This window comes from Gambusia affinis, linkage group LG18 (genome assembly GCF_019740435.1).
Source record: "Gambusia affinis linkage group LG18, SWU_Gaff_1.0, whole genome shotgun sequence".
Lineage (NCBI taxonomy): Eukaryota > Metazoa > Chordata > Actinopteri > Cyprinodontiformes > Poeciliidae > Gambusia > Gambusia affinis.
Genome location: NC_057885.1, coordinates 7,467,929 through 7,488,188, shown reverse-complemented (window position 1 = coordinate 7,488,188; position 20,260 = coordinate 7,467,929). Strand labels below are relative to the sequence as shown.

Genomic DNA, 20,260 nt, shown 5'->3' with positions numbered 1-20,260 from the left:
TCATGCATGCTGTAAATACTGAAATGGAATGTTTCCTTGCTAAAAAAAATAATAAAAAATCCTTCGTGATGAGGATACATTGAACGCATTTGTGGCTCGTAACTGGCAAAACAGAAATGTTTTTTGTGAGCTCTCTTATTTTCCCCTAAAGATCGTCATCTCAAGTAAACTGACTGAGACTGGAACTGAAAACTGGCTCAGAAGGAAAAGAGAACACCAACCTGAGGAGCAATGATGCAGTACAATTCATGCCACACTGACAAAAGACATTTCTAGATGAGTCAGCCATCAGATCGTTGAGGTGGTTATGTTTGTGAGCATAATGTTTCTCAGGTTTCTCATATTTTGTCACACCATGATCATTACCCAGATGTCTAAGAGAAACATTTGCTGATGTCCGCAGATTCTTTTATTAAAACAAACCAATCACTGTTCACTTCAAACGTACTTCATGAATGTTTACTAATTATAATTAAGTGCAGCGGTGAATCGCATTTTCTCATTGCCTGAGTTTAATGAATGAGAGACTTTCCTGCTGACTAACATTAGCTGACCTTTCAATGATAAATGACGTTGCTGTGAGGAAACTAACCAGGCTTCAGTGGGTAGATGCTGATCCATTTAGTACCAAACTGGACAAATAGCCAGGAAATTATTCACCCCCAAAATGCACATATGAGATGGAGACTTTGACATCACTAATTTGGCCTATTATGTTATGTATTAATGTCTGAGTTTGGTGTTCGTCTACAACTTTTGGTGACATCGTACCATACCATACCATATTATACCATAGTATAGTACACTGCACCATACCATGGCAACTTTATTCATAAAGCACTTTAAAACACCCATGTAGTATATAAATGTATGTATGTTTCAGTAACAGTATACTATACTATGGCAAAATTTGACAATAGACAGTGAACAGTCCCCTCTAATGTGGAAAGGCAGGTCACAATAGACAACAATAGAAAAGGCCCTGCTCTGTTTGAGTTTCTCCTGAATCTTGGCACCTGCAGCAGCTGCTGTTTGGGAGATCTAAGGGGCCAACGGGGTAAATATGGACAGAGAAGATCAGTGGGGTAACATAGGGCACGAACCTTAAATGATTTAAAATCAAATATTCAGAATGATGCCCACTTTCTTCCTTTTACATTTTGTACACTCTTTCCACTTCAGACAGGAAAATGTAAACTATAGTAAATCCAAAAGGGAGGAAAACATGAACATAATCCTTCTAAAAAACTTTTTTCATGGGAAATTTTAAAGCTCTTGGTCTTACCACCTACTTTTCCCACTGGCAGTGGAGTTACATTGGGGGAAATGAGGATATAAAGAAGGGCGTACAAGCACAGTAGGACGGCGAATAGGCATGAAACCAGAAAATGCTTGATGTGATTAAACGTCTGTTTGAACACAGGGGTTCCTTGGAACAGAGAGATAGTCGCAGAGAGAGGGGGAAAAAGAGGAGGAGCAGAGATAAAACCCGAGGTAAAGGCTGAAGGAGACTCTTGGGAGGCTTTAAATGTTTCCAGAACAACAAGCTACCTTTACTGTCTGATGTAGGAGGTGAGTAAAGATATTTTAGTCTTTTCAGCATGTCTTAATGTTATTTTTATGCCAAAAGGTTTTTGGTGTTGACAACGTTGATGGGAAATTAGTGGTTCATTGAAAAATTACTCAATAACTTTTTTTTCTGCAGAAAATCCATAATTTGTTTCAATCATTTCCAAAACTTTGTGTTTTTAATATTGTGATAAGATTAGGTTAATCTGTATTTTATGCTGAGTTTGTGTGAAGGAATGCGGACTCTGTGATCAAACAGGAAAGATGTGTGAGTGGGAGTTTTTACCTACAGATGGCCTCTCAGTGGTGCCACTCTGATCATCCACGTTCCCGAATCCTGAGTCCAGCTGGCAGCGCTGATGCACGCCGATTCATGGCCAAAACATTACCTAATCACTTATTTTGATCCTCGATGTAATATGGTTTCTATTAATAGTCAGGGTTTACGCATTTTGAACTGCATTTTACTCGAGTTTAAAATAGTTTTACTAGAACATCACAGGTCGTTTTAGCCTATTTAAAAATGATGATAATTACAGGAATGATTAATTTCAGTGCCTGGGTTCTATGTTGCAGTCACGTATATTGCTGATTGGCTTTTTTTGGTTGGATGATTGATTGATCGGATGCAGACAAGCCTTGAAGAGCTACTTTCATGACAACAGTGGAGCAGTGTGCGGAAAATAGAGGATGTTTTGTGATTGATATTTTGTTTTGACACGAGGCGTCAAATGAAATGTGATGTATTTTCAAAGAAAATGAAAACAAAGTCTCTGAAAATGAGCTGTGTTTAGTTGTACATTTTATGTTTCCATTTCAAGTAGAAACAATCTGAAAGGATGGACAAGTATACCTAAACAGGATATATATCTTTACACTACTTAGTACATTTATATGCTGTATGCATCAAGGATTTTTTTTATTTATTTATTTTTTACAGTTTTTCATAGGATGCCGCATATTTATCAAACATAAGTGTCTGATGTTTCACTGCTTCACAGGCCTCAGGCTGTAGACTCTCTTCCATCAACTCCAGCGACCTGTTGTAGCGTCAGGACCTGGACACGCCCCCCCTTCATTGGTGGCTCTCCTGTCGTATTGAAATGGAAAACCTGTCATCTTGATACCAACTAGAAGACGTCTTTAAAGGGAATCGGTATTCAGCCAGAGCAAGCCTGAGCCACTAAATGACACGAGAGGATCCCGTGGCGTGTGTCTTCTTTTCCGGTGGAAGCATGGCCTTGTAGCTAAAGCAGATTTGTACCACAGGAAGTCACTGAAGCTTCGACCTAATTCGGAACTATGGCGTTTCCGTTTTTTAACCCTGCACCTTCCTCGGTTCCCCAATTAATCGTTCTTGTCGGACTGCTCCTTATTGGCCAGTGGAGGCCGTCGGGGGTCAGCTGCCAGAATGACACTGAGCCGATCGTGTTGGAGGGAAAGTGTCTGGTTGTGTGCGACTCCACCCCATCGGCGGAGCCGTCGGGCAACGCTCTGGGCATGTCGGTGAGGTCAGGAACGGGTCGGGTGGCGTTTTCAGCCATACGCAACACCAACCATGAGCCATCCGAGATGAGCAACCGCACCATGACTATCTACTTTGATCAGGTGGGTTGAAATAAGGTGGTAGAGTGAACCCCTGGTAGTCACAAGAGGTTATAGGGACGATAGCCGTTCGCAAATAGCTTAAATCCTTGAGGCACTCTCTACGAATCCTTAGAAGTGCCTATTTTAATAGTTCTAACACCAAATATACCTTAATATGCATGAATACGTACAGTAGAGACTTTCATCTTCCTTATCTCCACTCTTGGGGGTCCAAACAATCCGTGCTGAGGAAAATTAATGCTGCTCATGGACTGGCAGGTTTGTAACACCAGCCCATCACATACTTTGTGGAAAAAAATGCAAATAGACAAGCATTCCCTGAAAAATCTGAAGTCAGGTTCCAAGTAAAATCCCCAAAAAGGGCTCTATGAATTCAGACAATTTAACAAGAATCTTACTGCCCTTACATTTAGCGTATGGTCTTTTAACAGTTATAATCTTAATAGGTATAACTGGCTTCAGTTGATAAATGGAAAACCATTAAGTATCATGAGCTGTGTTTAAGCAGGAGCAAGACAGTCTCCTAATGAAAATATTAATAATCACTTAAAGAACAACAGCAGAACATTAATGGGGGTTTTTTTGTTGTTGATTTTTTTTATTCATATCTTCTCTCCAAATTTCTGACTCCCCCTGGTGGACACCATTGAGAAACGATAATGAATACATGGCTTAGCATAATTCACGATTTGACCTCATGACACTAAAGAACACCATTGGACAATCTATCCTTATTTGACCTACATTATATGTGATTTAAAGCAGTGTGCAGAATTGCTTGTTAGAGAGCAGTCAACACTTTTGGAAGTTTTTATCACCTTTTTTCTGGAATGCTTTGTAACTGGATTAATGGCAAAAAAAAAGAAAAAGAAAAAAGATCTTGTTTTCTTTCATTTCTTTTCAAGCATTACCACCTCTCCTAACGTTTGCCTCTCTCATCGGCATTAAAAGATTCAAATATTTCAAAAAACAAAGATTGAGCAGGCATGTTGAGCTGCTGGAAAACGTCTTCAACAGATTTTTTTCTAATTTAGCTTAGCCTTGAGTTTCTTGACTAATAATTAAGAGAAACTCCGTCTCTCTGTCTCTTGCTCTCTCCTCTTGTAGATTTTAGTGAACGTTGGCAGCCATTTTGACCCGGCAACTAGCATCTTCGTAGCACCCAGAAAAGGAGTCTACAGCTTCAGCTTTCATGTTGTTAAAGTTTACAACCGGCAGACGATACAAGTAAGAGAAATTGCTAAAAGTCTCAGCTAAAACTGCAATCCTACTTCTGCCTGAATATTGTTTCCATTTGTTTATGTCCGTAACAGTTTCACATCCTCAAATCCTCCTGCTACTTTCCTCCTTCGCCTTGTCTTTCTAGGTAAGCTTGGTTCTCAACGGCTGGCCGGTGATCTCGGCCTTTGCAGGTGACCAGGATGTGACACGGGAAGCGGCCACCAATGCAGGGCTGGTGTTAATGGAGCGAGGGGACAAAGCTTACCTTAAACTGGAGAGGGGAAACCTGATGGGTGGGTGGAAGTACTCCACCTTCTCTGGCTTTCTGGTCTTCCCGTTGTAGGGTTCTCTTGAAGCAGGATGTTGTATAAAATAAAGATTGGTTCATTTCCCAAAGGGGAAAGCAATGACAGATGCGTTTATGCTGCAATGTTAGGATCCACATTGGACTGCTTAACCCTCCCGCAGTCCTAAAAGGGGACCCTGCGTGAACTTTTTTATCCCGTGCGTGTTCCTGGCAGGGTCTCGCTGACCCCATGCGTGCTTTTACAATTTCTTTTCTCCTGGTTTCGAGAACTGGCGGGCTGACGAGATATTCCCATCATTTCCCTGCTGTCCGACCGTGACATCTGCCGCGCTCTTCCCGAGCGTCTTCAAGCTAGGACTGCGGGAAGGTTAAGATGTGAATTAGATGAGAGGATGGATTGGCTTTGCACCAAACAGTCTTGAATGTAAATTTCCATGACCATGGTACGTTTGTGACTCGCCATCTGTTCCACAGACTTAATGTGTGTTTAGCTGCTTGCTTAAATCTAGTGTAGCCTCTTTGATGCATGAAAACCAAATGTAGGACATGTTTGTTGGCAATAAAGAAAACAAGAACAACCACTCTCTCTTTGTTTATTTTTAATCTATAAACTGTTAGTTATGGCTTGCTCAAATAGTCAGCTAAAACAATTTTTAAAAATAAATGTGTACATTTAAAGCTTCGGTGTGGAATATTTCCTTTATATCCACTGATGGAAATGGTTTTCATATAGTTAACATTGTTTATTCCCTCTGTCTGTCCGTCCAGCCAGATGTCATTCCTTGTGTTACAAGTAAGAGTACCCTGAAAATTGTTTCGGGTTTTGTACTGATCTCTTACTTGTAAAAGACATAATGTTTTGGAGTTAATTTATATTTTAAGGCATGCAGTATATCCATTAAATCTTAATTTTTCCCAATTTTCTGCATTTACCAACTGAAAGTTGAAAAAAATTGTAATTGGAAAAAAAAAAGAAGTCTATTTATGAGTAGCTTTTTAAAATCGTACCTAAATATTACAATGCTGTCTAAGCTACGCTACCTTTTACAATCTGACAGGGAAGAACACATTGGAAATTTGTGTATCTGGGAAAGAAATATCTATGATTAACTCAGCAATTTTATTCCCAAGCAACCTTGTTTAGGTTTTGCTTACCTTCGAGTTTTAAAGTTGCATAGAAAAGATTGAAAGTTTACCTTAAGATTCTCACTGTCCCATTCAGGCACCATTAAATTACATTAAAGCACCAACATATCAAAATCTGTTACGGTTATTAAAACTGACGCATTGCTTTTAGGATCCCAAACAGCTATGACATCCATTTTTCGCTCCCGCTGATGTACAGAGACCGTCCTCCGTATCTTTCTCTGCGGTGGATCCGGTGGCAGATGGAGGACTGGCTGTGGAAGTGGGAACCAGTGCCAGAATCTTGCTGGGCTCATGCTGGACCTTCACAACCGATTTGTGTCAGCTTCCTGGGACTCAGCAGAGGCCTGTGTTAGCACTTTGGAGATTCGTGTATGGAGCATAAAACTGCATTATGTGGAGACTAAAGGAAAAAAAAAAAAAAGGTCAAAGACTTCAAAATCTGTTTGGAAGTCTTTGAGAAAACGAGTGCGCACACGTAACCAAGTACCAAATTATTATTAAATTTGCGATTAAAAACATGTTATGGGATGCCTATTCAATTTAATGTGCTAAAACAAAAACCTAGAAATAAATTATATTACATAAAATGATTACAAACAGACTATCTTAGCAGGACAAGAAAATTTACTGACCCATGCTAATTACATTAATAATGACAATTGTAAATCACAACAGGACATACAGCACCAGCAAAATTACCAGCTCCTTGCCAATGTACACCACATAATATGGTTCGTAATCTGTGTATTTACTGAAGGGTAAATAAATTGATTATACCTCCTCTTCTCACAGAACCATATTCATGCAGCAGCCATATTGGATTGTGTGGCATTGGTTGGTGGCACAACTCTCAATTTCCAAGTCGGATTTAAAAGTTCATGAGGCATTTTTGTGGATTTTTTCATATCGGCAGTTAAAGAGTTTGTCTTCCTTCACCAAATGTAACGCAGCATGAATCCAGCCCACATCAACACACCCACACTAAACCCATCCTCATCCCCACCTGAAAATAGTCTCCTAATCGTTTTGACAGACAGCGATGTATTTTAAACTCACCTGCTGCAACGCTTCGTTGAAGTCACAGCACTCATCGGGTGAGAAAAAATGTATTAAATTCCAACATTTCACGTAACACGCATTGTTCAAAAATCCTTAAGGTTTGTCATTCTCTGTTTTATTAAAACTCCTGATTCCAAAGCCTCTACAGAATAAAGCAAAAAATAGTGCAGCGTACACCAAAAAAAAAATAGCATTTGTACCTTTAATTTATATTTATATGTACCGTATCTTTAAAACACTTTGTTGCAAAAATAGAATATAAAAAATATTTCTTTCAGTGAAACTACAGTAGTGACCCGCTTAAAAAAAAAAAAACAAAAAAAAAACTCAGCTTCTACACCTGTCTTCAAAACACATTCCTGAAAAGCTTCGAATCAAACGTTCGCTACTTTTAATTACAGTCAGATGGTTGCGAAGGCAAGTTCTGGCATCCTAAGAGATGTTGGCGTTTTGACGGTAAATATTTTCTGACCACAGTTGGCATAAAATAAAAAATTTAAAAAAACAGCCGCCACCTTGGCTTGTATTTAATGGCGACTGTGCAAAAATGCTGGCCTGGAGTTTTTGCCTGCTGCTAAAACCAATTCCAAACAAAAGAAGCCAAATGAATTACAGTAGTAGTAATAAAAAGATGATGGAAAGCTACAAAAAGCTGTATTAAACGCATTTATGCTACAAGAAATAAATAGGTAACATACAAAAGCTAAAACAAATATCTTGTTTTGTTTGAAAAAGAGAATCAAAAAAAAAAAAAAGCAGTTCTGGGAATCTATGGATTAGCTGTACTTGTGCGGTGTTGTGAGGAGCTAACAGTAGATGGCGCCGTCGGGTGCCTCTTTCTCTCGGAGGAGCCAGGGAGGTTGATGTGCATTTTGTTGTTGTTTCCAAACTGCAGTCCAGTCACACTGGAGCAGTGAATGTTTAAAATGCCAGGGCTGGAAAACTGACGCTGTGGAGAAGAACAAACAAACAAACAAACAAAAAAACGCTTGATGAAAATATTTCTGTTTTGGGTGGAACCGAACACGCTGACGCGTCTGATGGCCCAGAGCTTTGACAGCCGAGTGTCAATTCAGAGGGAATGGCAACTTTTATTAAATGTTTTCCAAGCACCTATTTGCAGCAGAAAGATGCTTTAGAAGTGGGCAGGAGTCTGAACTAAAGCTAAACTTTAGGTAAAGGTTTACTCAGACTAGCTCTTTTAGACTAGCTTTTTAAAAAAACGTGTCTTCAAGTACGAAATGGGGATGATTTCCAATGAAAGCTTTTTTTCAAAATAAAAAAAATAGAGTAAAACTAGACTGGTAAAACTGGTTAAAGATTCTCCCGTACCGGTTGTATCTCATGATTTCTTTGACTTTAACTCTTTGTTCTGACAAACCAGGTCAGAATAATCCACCACTTTGCCGTTTTAGTTAATAACGGGAAGAAAACTCCCGGATTTGTTTCCCCCGAGGTTATGGCTCATGGCTGACGGACATGTGGTCTGACTGCTTACAGGTGTGAGATTGTCTGATGATAATTGACGTACCTGACACAGAGGTAACAGAGGCTGATTTTTTGCTTTGCCGTTGGACGTCGAATGAGCAGGTTGAGTGGGTTCCACGGAGGACGACTTCATTTCAGGGTCTGCTGCTTGGCGGGCCTGATCAGCATCACACAGATTTGTAGCCCAACCAGGTGATGGACCTAAAAACAAAACAAAACAAAAAACAAATAAACCTCAACGTGTAAAACCCATGACAGATGACTTGTTCCAAGTCAGATATTTTCCTAATCAATCAGCTAACAGCGTCTTTCTCACCGTCGACTGCTGCGTTGTCTCCTTGATTTCCTGGCCAAGAACCGGCTATTTCCTGAAACATGCAAATAAATAAATAAATAAATAAATAAATAAAACATCCATCCATCCATTTTCTTTACACCCTTCTTCCCTAATGGGGTCGGGAGGGTTGCTGGTTCCTCTCCAGCTGCGTCCCGGGCGAGAGGCGGGGTTCACCCTGGACAGGTCGCCAGTCTGTCGCAGGGCAACACAAAGACATACAAGACAAACAACCATGCACACACACACCTAGGGAGAATTTAGAGAAACCAATTAACCTGACAGTCATGTTTTTGGACTGTGGGAGGAAGCCGGAGAACCCGGAGAGAACCCACGCATGCACAGGGAGAACATGAAAACTCCATGCAGAAAGATCCCCGGCCGGGAATCGAACGCCACTGTGCAGCCACATAAATAAAACAAATAAATAAATAAAAGATAAAACTTTTGTGTTTGACAAGAAAAATTGTTGGTTGGATACCAGAGAGTGACTCCCCGCATCTAATCTAAAAACTGTATCAGTATTCCTCAGAGAACAAGAGACGAACTATTGCATCATTACCCAACAAGTCTTCTGTCTTTCATATAAAATTCCAGTTTGTTTTGAGTAAATTGCAAAGTTGTAACTCCATCCCCTTATCTTTCAAATAATGTTGAAATCATTTTTACATTTGCTTTCTTCACCACCCTTTCCCGTAAAAAAAAAACCCCATAGTGAAGCAGGGAGTGATATGCACAACAGTTCCTCACACCAGCAAAAAAAAAAAAAAAAAAAACAATCTGCAGTGTAGCAACACCACAGGACTGGCCGAGTTGCTGCAATACCAAGAAGAATCTCCCCCCTCCTCACTCAGCGTCACAGTCTTCTTGTTGTTTTGTCGAACTGGGCTAAAGATCTCTCCTTTCTCTTTGACTCTCACCAGAAAGGTGAATATGATGATGATCTTGAGATGTGATGGAGATGTCAAACTGTTTTTATTCATTAACCCAACTCTGGTCGGTAAAATACGAGGTCACTTTACCTACTGACTTTTCACAGTTGCTTTCAGTCATTCTGACAGATTGCTCACCTGAACCGGCGGCGGTCCTGTCCGCACACTGTCACAAATGTTTGCTGCTGCAGCTCTGACCGGTTCTGCTGCAGGAACAACGAGAAGTCAAACCTCCGGAAGTCAAGTCAAACCTTCCGGAAGTCGAACCTCCGGAAAGCCAGGCGGAATTTTCCAATAGTGCGACCAGACTGACCTGAAGTCTCAGTAACGGAAAGCTTTGTCATCCCATGTGTAATCCTTTCTTTTTCATTTTGGTCCTTGAAAGAGGAAGAGGAAGACTTGAGTCAGACCGGGGCAAACCTTTCTGATATAAATAATATTGTGATGCATCATGTTAAATTTTACATCACGCCAACGTGGCTTGACTTTGTTCCTCACCAGTTTCTGCAGGACTTGGTGGACGGCATCGTGAATTGCGGGTCTGTGCATCTTGAATAGTTCTTCCATCACAGTTGTGCATTCTGTCGACAAAACCGAAGTCACGTTAGCTTCAAGAATTTCACGTTTAGTTCATTTCTCTATACTTGGGACTGTTCTCAGTCACCAGGTAAAAAAAACAACAACTTTAATTAGAGTTTAGTTTGACTCTATTCACTTGTCATTGTTGGTTATCTTTGAACAAAGTTATGGACAGGGGCCTCATTCAGTTACATGCCAACAAGATTTTTTTTGTGTGTGTTTTAATCTATGTTATATTGATGTAGGTATGACAGTCTAGCCCGGCAAAAAAAATAAAAAATAAATAAATAAATAACAACAACAAAAAAACAGCGTCTTGTTCTACGCTTTGCTTCGTGGTCTGTTTTGAATTTTACCCGCTCGCTAACGTTCGGCCGTAACGTAATGCGCCAGTTCGACGCAATATTTTATTTTATTTTTTTTACCGGAAATACAACCCTCTTCCGCCATGAAGAGAGAAGTACCGCGTCAAACAAGACGGCTATTAGTGTAAATTCAATATTTGGAAGTGTGGCCAACCGAGGCTTCGTTGACTTCCTCCTCCGTCATTGTTGAAACTACAGGCTACTACTGAAACCGCAGACAATCGAGGTCATCGTTTACGATTTCTCTTTCTGTTCGCTGATTGGCCCAGTAGAAAATCTACGCATTTCAAAGCCCAGATGGACCAATGAGGTGAGATTTGAATGGGACCTGGCTAAAACCTGTGTTTTTTAAGCACAATGCAAAATAGGACGCAGATTTGCGCCATTCTTTTGTATCAATGAGTTGTTGTTTTTTTTTCTTCTTTAAAACATTTTCTCTCATTTTGGTATACTGTACCACTGTTACTTACTGTGGGAGGAAGGCCTTTGTTTGGGATTTGAGCGCCAACAATCCTGCATGAGATCGATGAGTCTCGTCAGTCCCGCCACTCTGGCATCCGTACACCTGATGTCATCCAGAGAAGGACGGTCTCCCCTGGGGATGCGGATAGGCACTATGGCGGACATGGCATCTGCAGGAAAGGCAGAGATTGGAGTCGAAGGTGTGATTAAAAAATGTCCCTTTGGTAAAATTTATACTTAAAAATCTTCACTTGTTTACATTTTGGCTGCCGGTTAAGATGAAAATTATATACAGGGGAGACACTTGCTTAAATTGAGAAAGTTGAATGTGCATAAAGGATGATGCCGTTTAAAAATGTATTTCTTAGTAGTGGTTCAATTTTTTCGTTTAGCCTATAAACACCCATATGACCCCAATTTTCAATAACTTCATTTCAAGGATTTTTTAAGGTTTTGTGACAGTAAAATCACATAAACAGTTAAATATGTCAAATTTTATTTATTTATTTATTTTTATTTTATTTTCATCAGGAGGAGTTGCTAATTGGACAGTCTCTCTCTTTCTCTCGCTCAGTGATTTTTACTTTAATCTGCAGTGGAACAAATTAGGAACTTACTTGGATATGGTTTTTTTCCTGTTGCAATGGACCACAGCAGTATACCGAAGCTGAAACAGAGGTCAAGAGAGTCAGAGATCACTGCAGCAGCTAACTCACCTCCTTATTGTTTTATTTGCTAGCAATCAGAACCTAAAGAAATGGAGCCCACGGCCATTTCATCAAAAGGAGGAAATCGCATGATAGCGTCAATCAGTTGATAACTCATCTGAAAAATATTTCCTCAAATCTTTCACTTCCTATCCGGAATGAAGGATGTAAACTGCTTGACGAACAATAAAAGTGCCCTGATGTCTCTCTACCTGTAGATGTCAGAGGCCCGTGTGGGATTGTATGAAGTGTCAAACGCCTCTGGAGGCATGTATCTCATGGTCCCGCCTGGATCTTCGCTGTCCCTCTTGGAAGATCGAGTGATGCTGCTGGAAAACCTGGCGAGGCCAAAATCTGTAAGCTAAATAGAGGATATAAGTGCAATCAGGCCGTGATATTAATACCATTTTATAATTCTGATTGTGACACATAAAAAAATAATAATCTGAAATTAAACATCAGCATTAATTTAAGGTCAAAGATGTTTCTTTGTGAGATTAGTTTGTAATAATTGCATTAAGAAAAACCCCTGTTCTTGACGACATCTCACTGGATGGATTTTGGAACAGAATAATGTTTGACTGAAAGAACATATTTTTGTCCTGGTGAGATGTTTATTTAAACGTTCATCAACACAAATCACTCAAATTATGGTATTTTTTAAAATTTATTTAAACCATTTTTGTCAATGATGTGTAGAACACATAACTTTAGAGACGGACAATGATAATAAAACCAGAATTGGACAGAAAAATTTAAATTTAACATGATTTTGCTCTACGTCATACAGAATTAGGTACATAAACACAATAAAGGTCTGCCAATGTTAAGTTACTATTCTCTTTCTGTTACTGTTGACATTCTTGTGGAATAGTTCTGGTTGGATACCAGATCACTTTTTTTGGTGGAAATGGTAGAGTTCATTTAAATTGTCTGGTTCCCAGTCACACATTTTAAATCTGGCAAATGTCAGGTCATGTAATCTGTTTTTTATTAAAGACCTTTATAATTTAGAATTATGAGCACCAAAATGATCTTTTGCTTGTTCATAATTTATGAACAATTTATGAACAAGCAACAAAATTGTTGGTACCCCTCTGTTAATGACATTGAAATAATTTGAAACTGACAAAAGTAATCCCCCCCAAAAAAGAAAAAGAAAATTAACCACTGAAAATCAGACATTGCTTTTGAATTGTGGTTCACCAGAAACCACAACAGACTAACGAAACAAGCGTAGACAAAAATAATGCTACCTCTAGAAAAGATTCGAGATGATTTGACCAGAGGGACATGTTAAACTAATGTGTGTCCTGTTGCCTTCAAGCTTCAAGTAGTCAGTCGTCCTATTTAAAGGTTGACAGGTAGTTAGTGGGCTGTTTGGTGACATGGTGTGTATTACGCCGAACATGGACCACAGGAAGCAAAGGAGAGGTTCGTCTTAGGAGATTAGAAAGAACTTTATAGACAAGCATGATAAAGGTAAATCAATACAAGCATCTCCGGTTAGCTTGATGCTCATGTGACTGCAGTGGAACATAGATATTAAAGGTGGACTCCAATGTCAGGGTACATCGGTGCAGTATCGCACTATCCATTGCTGTTTGAACCGACCAAAAAGGAAATCAATGTGAGTTTGCTGCAATTCACACTGACAAGCTGCAAAGGTTCTGGGAGGATGTCCTTTTGGACAGACGAGACAAAACTGGAGCTTTTTGGCAAGGCACATCAGCTCTACGTTCATGGACTCAAAACAGAAGCATACCAAGAAAAGACAGTTCATACGGTGACATATGGAGGAGGTTCTGTCATGTTCCGGGACTGGTTTGCTGCATCTGACACAGGGTGTTTTGAATCTGTGCAGGGTGCAATGAAATCTCAAACTATCAAGGAAGTTGGACGTCACGTAGGTGTAGTGAGTAGAGCAGGTGGAGGTATGCAGCTGTCCCAGGTTCAACGCTCAACCGCCGTACCTTTCCTGCATGTCTTCCACCCTCTTTCCTGTGTACCTACTTTCGGAAAAATTGAAAAAGGCCACTAGCGACAGCCATAAATGGATAGCGACAGCCATAAATGGATTATATATTTTAAAAAAAGATTATCAAGGCATTCTTGACACAAAGTTGCAGCCCAGTGGCCCAGGGGAGAAGCTTTCTTTTTCCACAAAAAGAACACTTGATCTTAGCTGGAAGACACACAACCTGTAGGTTAATGAGGTTAATGACCCAAAACACATGGCTAAGCATCCAAGAATATCTAAGAATATCTAAAAGCAAACGATTAGACTTTTCCTATTTGGTCTCTTATGAACCTTGCTCTAAATGCTATTGAACATCTGTAGAAGAAGCTGAAATGTGTCGTTTGCCCACGATGAGTGGGTCAATCTCATTGGCCCACTCCTTTTCATGATCTAAATAGTTTGATTGGTCAGCTACTCTTGCATATTAAAACAAAGCCATAAAACAGCAGGGAAGAAACCTGTGATTCTCTTAACTATCCAAGCGTTGTTGTTGTCCCCTGTAACTTCAAACACAAACCACCTTTCCTTAACAAAAGACAAATGGCTAGACCATCTGTGTTGAGCTCCACAGAATCCTTGGTGCAAAACAATCAAAATCTTCACACCTGCAGTTCAAACAAGCCTTTTCTCTTTGTTGGGAAACACCACAAACAGCGACAGCCTGCTGTTATAAGATCTGCTGACCAGAACCCACAAAAAGGCAGCCAGAATCGACTGGTAGCCAGAGCAGACCTGAGACTCCTTTGACTCTGTGTTTTTGTTCTCACCTCGCGAGGTTTTGATAAGTCTCTTACTTCTTCTCATCCAGACTCTTGCTATACGAATTTTTTTTCACCCAAAAAAGAAATTGAAAGGTAAACTCCAAAGCAAAGGCTCATACATTTTCACAGTAACAGAAATTGATTTTTTTTTTTTTTTTTTGTGCTTTTTAACAGAGGGTTGTCAACAACGTTTGTCCACGTGGGTAAATATGTGGAGCTCTTGCCAGAACCAGTGGACTCACCTTGGCGTTTAAATCCGAGTCCAGCAGCACATTACTGGGCTTCAGGTCCAAGTGCAGCACAGGAGGGGAGAGACTGTGGAGGAAGTTGATACCCAGAGCTATCTGGTGAGTCAGTCTGAAAGCCAGTGGCCAGGGCGGGGGTCCTTGTAAAGTTTGCTGATAAGAGAGATTACATAGTTGAGGTATTCCACAGTCTTTTAGTTCTTTTTACTACTTTGTGCCATTTTCTACTGCAAAGAAATTGTTGTTTTAAAACTAAACATGATGCCACATGAACATCACAAGCCACGTCTCTTGCTCTGACTGCAGTTCATTCATGACCTTGTTATACTGGCAATCCAAACCACAACATTTTCCTTAGACTTTCTAGGTCAGCGTGTTGCAAAAACCCACTCAAACGTTTTGTGAAAGTTGCAAAACGGATCGTCTCTAAACTCACAACAATACTCTTGGGTGGAATTGCATCGCGTCAAGATAGTAAAGTTTACTGTAAAACATTCAAAGCCGTTGAGATAATTCAATGTGGACCGGCTGCATACCTGGAGGTTAGCCAATGATCCTCGCTCCATGAAATCCATGACCAACCCCAGCTGAATTGACGACCCTGAGGAAGGCGATTTACCCTTAAAAATCCCAATGACTTGTAGGACGTGGCGGTTGGATCCTTGATGCATCATGTCCAGTTCACGCAGCAGATCCTGGCTTTTGCTGTGGTTGGAGGGTTTCCCATCAGTGTGTTATTTTGCAGCTCCGCCAAACAGCCAGTCAGTCGTATGCAGTACTCACCCGTCGTCGTAATGAAGCAGCTTAATGGCCACATCGAAGCACCACTGCCGGTGTTTGGCTTTGTAGATCTGTCCGAATCCTCCGGATCCGATCACCTCCCAGCCCTCTAGATCAGTGTCTTTAACCACTTTCAAAGCAGGTGTGTTTTGCAGCTCCATGGTTCACTAGAAAAAAACCCATTAGATTCTTTCATTGTAGGTTGAGATGAAGTTTCTATTATCCTGTTCACATTTCAACAAGACGTTATTAGATATTATGCGAGAACATTTTCAGAGTCAAACTTAAGAGTTCTTCTAAATTAATATACATTTCCAAAGGCCTTTGATGCTTTTATCTTTATTTTTTTTATAGGAAATGACTACTGTTTGAACACGTATGTCAGAATATTGTTAGAAGAAGCTAAGCAATTTTGAAAACAAATAACACTAAGCAATCAAAATAGCATGGAAAGAAAGAAAGAAGTGAGGATACATCAGTTTAAATTTGTTAATGAATTCTGAATCTACATATTGAATTGCTGTAATCTTAGTCATGATTTCATTGACTGGCCTGTACTGTTAACGCTGATGAAATATGACAGATTCTGATTATATCAAATCAAAGTAACTGCGTGACCTTCTGCTAGTAAATGTTACCAATCGGCTTCACGTAGCGATGTTTCTGTTCAGCAGATTATAGATGAATTATGGAAGATGTACAGCGTCTTGCGAAAATATTCACCCCATTGAGAACGAATATTTCTACCTCAGGACCTTGAGTGAAAATGGACTATTTCAGCATTTGTGTCATTTTATTTACAGAATATGCCTACAACTTAGAACATGTCACGTTATTTTTATTATATTCTTGCAACACTGAAAAGGATTGTGTGGGTCATTTACGTAAAATGATCATCATCCCATCCAAAGTACCGTAGTGTAAACACAGAACCGGTTGTCACGGCAACCTCCTCTGTGATGTTTTGGTTTGAACTAGGTGGAGTTAGCGGCTGCCTGTTTGCTAGTGAAGGCTACCACTGAGCCAGCGCTTAGACGTTCCCAGCAGGTAAGCTAAACGCAGCTCCACCGGTTTGTGATGGCGGTCAATAAAACGTGGTGCCACGAAATGTAGCCTGAACCACACAAATTAGTGGGTCTACTTTCCAAACGTCATGTTGTGCCCACCTGAATGAAGCACATGGTGAGCCACTCGGTTATTATTGCGAAGGGAGTAAGTAATTTTGGATGAGCCTTTTATTTCTTTTCTTTTATTTTGAACGTAAAGAAAAACTCCTTTTTTGACTTTTTTTTTTTGGGGGGGGGGTTGATTATTCCTCTGACAAATAAATGAATAAAATCAACAAGCCGATCAAAAATACTCACATTTATATCTAAAACTGCATCTTTACAGATAACTTGCAAACATGAAGGCTTTTTAAAAAGTCTCTATACAGGCACTGCCACAACAATCTTCACAAAATACTCCATTTGCTGCTAACGTTTATGCATTTTTGGAGACCGAGGGATCTATTTTACTCAATTTCAAACAGGGAAATGTCTTGGTAAGCTCTATCCAGGGATACAACAACCTTAAACGTGAGGAATTTTACCAGCAAATTGGAGGGTGGGAAAGGGAGGAGAGCCTTTTTGAATAATCAATACAAAGCCAAAAGTTGAGGAAATGACTTAAGCAAAAAGTCAGTCATTAAGGAGTTGAGGTATTTCTTTATCTTGTCTCTGGAGTTGCAGTAGTTTGGTTTCAGAACCAATGAAACAAATCTGGGAACTGTACAGAAACAGCACATTTTGCCCCTCACCCTTCAGCTTGAGGTTAATGTTTTTCACCAAGTCGTCTCCCATCTAAAGTCGGTGTCATGTCAGAGTGGCTCACAGAAAAGTCCCAGGGTGTGGTTCAGTCTTCAGTCCTCCCTGTACCACATCAGTGAGAATAGTTCTTCTGAAAATGTCATTTTCAAATATCTAGTTTTGAAACAAATCTGCCCAGAGTCTATAATAATGTACTCCCTCTGCTGTTTGTCACCCTGTAAGTAGGAAGCCATGTTCTTTTGTTGAGCGTTCTCAGCGGAAAATTCAAAGTCAGAGCAAATCACCTATAAGCAGTTCCCTCTTGAACGTCGGCTTATTTATATTAATAACAGTTTAAAAAAGAAATACTTTTTTATTCTAAAAAACAAAACCTGGGCAACCTTTCTACTTAAAGGTCGCACTGCTTAATAAATCAGCAATTTTTCCTTTTTCTTTTTTTTTTTTTTTACAGAAAAAGGGGGACTACTCACCCTTTGGGATTTGTTCTGCTCTCTCATCATTCAGTTGTCATGAAAGAGTCTCAGGGGGGCAAAAAACCCTCTTATTCCCCCACGTTCGTCTCCCAGGTTGTCGCTTTAAGTGAATAGAGAAGTGAAAGCGCTCAGAGCCGTCCCATCAATCCCTCTCACTTCTGCTTCCGGGTTGCACAACGAGCGGGGTTCTACAACCCATTCCTGTTGATCATTTTCTACTTTGAGCCCATGACTCTGTGCAGACCTGCTGTTTTCCCTACATGTAGCAACTAATTCAGCTTGTGAAAGCCATTTTTTTAGGAATCAGATTCAGGACTTAACTGACGTCTACAAAGCTTCCTCATAATTGTTAAAGATTTGGGTTCATTTTATGCTGAAATCTTCCAAATGTTAGAAGTTAACCTTTTCAGTATTATTATTATTATTGTTGTTATTATTGTCATTATTATTTATTACTCCTTTTATCTTAAAAATTTAGTTGCATTCCAAGGCATTTCTGTAAATGACAACAGAATTTAGTTTAATTATCCAGAAGAGGGCTGTTATCTGTGTCTCTCGCCCTCTGGCGAAAAACACAGATAACAACCCGTGGTTACATCCCTCTTTTTCTGTGACCTTTATAGTCACAGGTAATAGCTAAAGCACTGCCTCACACTTTTTTCAGGAAGTGATAAAACAACACTGATAAAATTGAGGATTGATGTTTTTGTCCTGTTTTCAGGAGCAACAAACCTCTGATCTGACAAAAACCAACATTGAAAGTCCTTAATGAGGGTACTTTTTACATTTACAGCCTCCTATGTGCGTGTGTGTGTGTGTGTGTGTGTGTGTGTGTGTGTGTGTGTGTGTGTGTGTGTGTGTGTTTGTGCTGAAATCACGTCAGCACAAACTCTTCTGATTCATACCTGAATCAGGTCAAAGGTTGAAGTGTTACCTAAAGAAGTCAGGTTTTATGACCTTAGAATCTAAGGTTACAAGATCAAAACTACTTTTGGAAAACTAGTGGGAGTGTGAAGAGAAGATTTATTCTTCCAGCTAGCAGCGGATTAACGACTACACCAGAGCCGGAGCAATGTCGGACAGGGCCTCGGGCAAAATTTAATTCAGGGGATTTAGAGCGGATGTGTTCGGTTTACATCTCCGAAGCGACCCGCATGTACAGAAGAAAGAACGTCTTCATCACACATAAGCGGTCAGTGGGAGGATTATGAATCGATTTTATAGTTCATTCAGCAATGGGAACTGTGTTATCTTTACAAGATCAAAAAGCAAAGGAAGCTGATAATACAAACCCACAATAGCAATGGTCTTTTGTGGCGCTTCCACTGCAAATTCAGCAGAGAGGTCTGCTTGGATGTGTAGTCAGTGCTTTGAGTGGTGGCCTTGTGATCACACAATTCATTCGTAAGTTCATAATTATAATTTTTAGCCACTGTTTACGTCCTGATTTACAACGTCTGGCTTCTACTGGTGCAGAATTACGACGCACATAAAGCCTCACATCAGTGACAGCTAAAATGCAACATGACCGTTCAAAACAATTGGATATGCATCCGAATTAGTACCACATACAGAAGTGACAAAGATTGGATTTTTTTTGAAGGGCGTAAAGATTGGAATTGGGTCGTTTAGACTGCGGTGAAAAAGTCGCATCTGGGCGAGAAAAGCGGATTTGGGCTGCATCTGCCTGCTGTGTGAACGTAGCCGATACGTCTTTTGTATTCTGTTCGTTTAATTTTGGCATTTATTAGAACTGAAGAGGGGGCTAATCAGATTCATAAACAGCTAATACCTCAGGATAGTTCCACTTTACATGATGGATCCAAGATAAAAATAACTGTAACTGTTTATCCTTACGCCGACAGATGAAAAAACATTAAGATGTAGAAAGATTGAGCAACAAAACTGCTACAAGATTAGATTGAACGTTGTCTTAATCATCAAAAAATATTTTACTCAGAAAAGGTTTTAACAGTTTGATTTAAAGCATTTTGGTGTCCATGATACCTGGCAAATTGAAACAATTTCATTAAAAATGCCTTTACTGTAACAATAAGCTGCTGTAGATGAAAGATCTAAAGAATGTTTCCCTGGGTACCATTTACATTTTATTGTTTTGTTTACTCTTTTATTTAAATTTCTCTCTCTTTTGATCTTTGTTCAGATGAATTTTGTTACGTTTTTCATAATTCCACATCTTTGTCAGATTGAACCAAACTTACTTTTTATCTCCTAATCATCTGTTGTTGTTGAAGTTGTATAGTCAACACGTAAATATTTAAATCTCTCGTACATTTTGGACTTTGCAGCGTCTCGCGTTGGTACTTTTGAGCCGAATTTTCATGTTTGACTATTTATGACCATTTAATCCTAAATTTCACACTTGTTGAAGG

At 39.7% G+C, this 20,260-nt stretch overlaps 3 protein-coding genes across 9 annotated transcripts in view; 2 read left to right on the top strand and 1 right to left on the bottom strand.

The window, feature by feature from the left end:
* Positions 1-1,456: 1,456 nt before the first annotated feature.
* On the top strand, positions 1,457-5,286 carry si:dkeyp-74b6.2 (cerebellin-1). The gene is made up of 4 exons (XM_044096972.1): positions 1,457-1,572; positions 2,571-3,177; positions 4,285-4,404; positions 4,544-5,286. Exons 2-4 carry the CDS (start codon positions 2,872-2,874, stop codon positions 4,739-4,741), a joined length of 624 nt encoding a protein of 207 aa, XP_043952907.1. The 5' UTR covers positions 1,457-1,572; positions 2,571-2,871; the 3' UTR covers positions 4,742-5,286.
* Positions 5,287-6,456: 1,170 nt separating this feature from the next.
* Positions 6,457-20,260, bottom strand: part of ripk3 (receptor-interacting serine-threonine kinase 3) — a 14,360-nt gene continuing 556 nt past the window's right edge. Inside the window, exons 1-14 of one of the 4 annotated variants that reach the window (XM_044096969.1) lie at positions 17,865-17,990; positions 17,385-17,496; positions 15,590-15,753; positions 15,343-15,511; positions 14,804-14,959; positions 11,993-12,141; positions 11,691-11,740; positions 11,082-11,243; positions 10,166-10,248; positions 9,981-10,044; positions 9,806-9,873; positions 8,718-8,769; positions 8,445-8,602; positions 6,457-7,862 (exon numbers count right to left, since the gene is read on the bottom strand). In XM_044096969.1, coding sequence (XP_043952904.1) covers positions 7,683-7,862; positions 8,445-8,602; positions 8,718-8,769; positions 9,806-9,873; positions 9,981-10,044; positions 10,166-10,248; positions 11,082-11,243; positions 11,691-11,740; positions 11,993-12,141; positions 14,804-14,959; positions 15,343-15,511; positions 15,590-15,747 — 1,449 coding nt within the window. In that variant the 5' untranslated portion in view covers positions 15,748-15,753; positions 17,385-17,496; positions 17,865-17,990 and the 3' untranslated portion in view covers positions 6,457-7,682. Of the gene's footprint in view, positions 7,863-8,444; positions 8,603-8,717; positions 8,770-9,805; positions 9,874-9,980; positions 10,045-10,165; positions 10,249-11,081; positions 11,244-11,690; positions 11,741-11,992; positions 12,142-14,803; positions 14,960-15,342; positions 15,512-15,589; positions 15,754-17,384; positions 17,497-17,864; positions 18,018-20,260 lie in introns of those variants that run through there. The other 3 variants (XM_044096968.1, XM_044096971.1, XM_044096970.1) reach the window with 3 other exon arrangements.
* khnyn (KH and NYN domain containing) overlaps positions 11,139-20,260 on the top strand; it is a 25,686-nt gene continuing 16,564 nt past the window's right edge. The window contains exons 1-2 of one of the 4 annotated variants that reach the window (XM_044096964.1): positions 11,189-11,273; positions 11,999-12,136. The gene's annotated coding sequence lies outside the window, so the exon portion shown is untranslated. Of the gene's footprint in view, positions 11,274-11,998; positions 12,137-14,774; positions 14,909-16,536; positions 16,634-20,260 lie in introns of those variants that run through there. The other 3 variants (XM_044096967.1, XM_044096965.1, XM_044096962.1) reach the window with 3 other exon arrangements.

Bases quoted from the DNA above. Each gene is read 5' to 3' on its own strand.
- si:dkeyp-74b6.2 (XM_044096972.1), top strand. From the start codon at position 2,872: ATGGCGTTTCCGTTTTTTAACCCTGCACCTTCCTCGGTTCCCCAATTA. The intron at 3,178-4,284 runs GTGGGTTGAAAT...CTCCTCTTGTAG, and splicing joins TGACTATCTACTTTGATCAG to ATTTTAGTGAACGTTGGCAG. The intron at 4,405-4,543 runs GTAAGAGAAATT...TTGTCTTTCTAG, and splicing joins ACAACCGGCAGACGATACAA to GTAAGCTTGGTTCTCAACGG.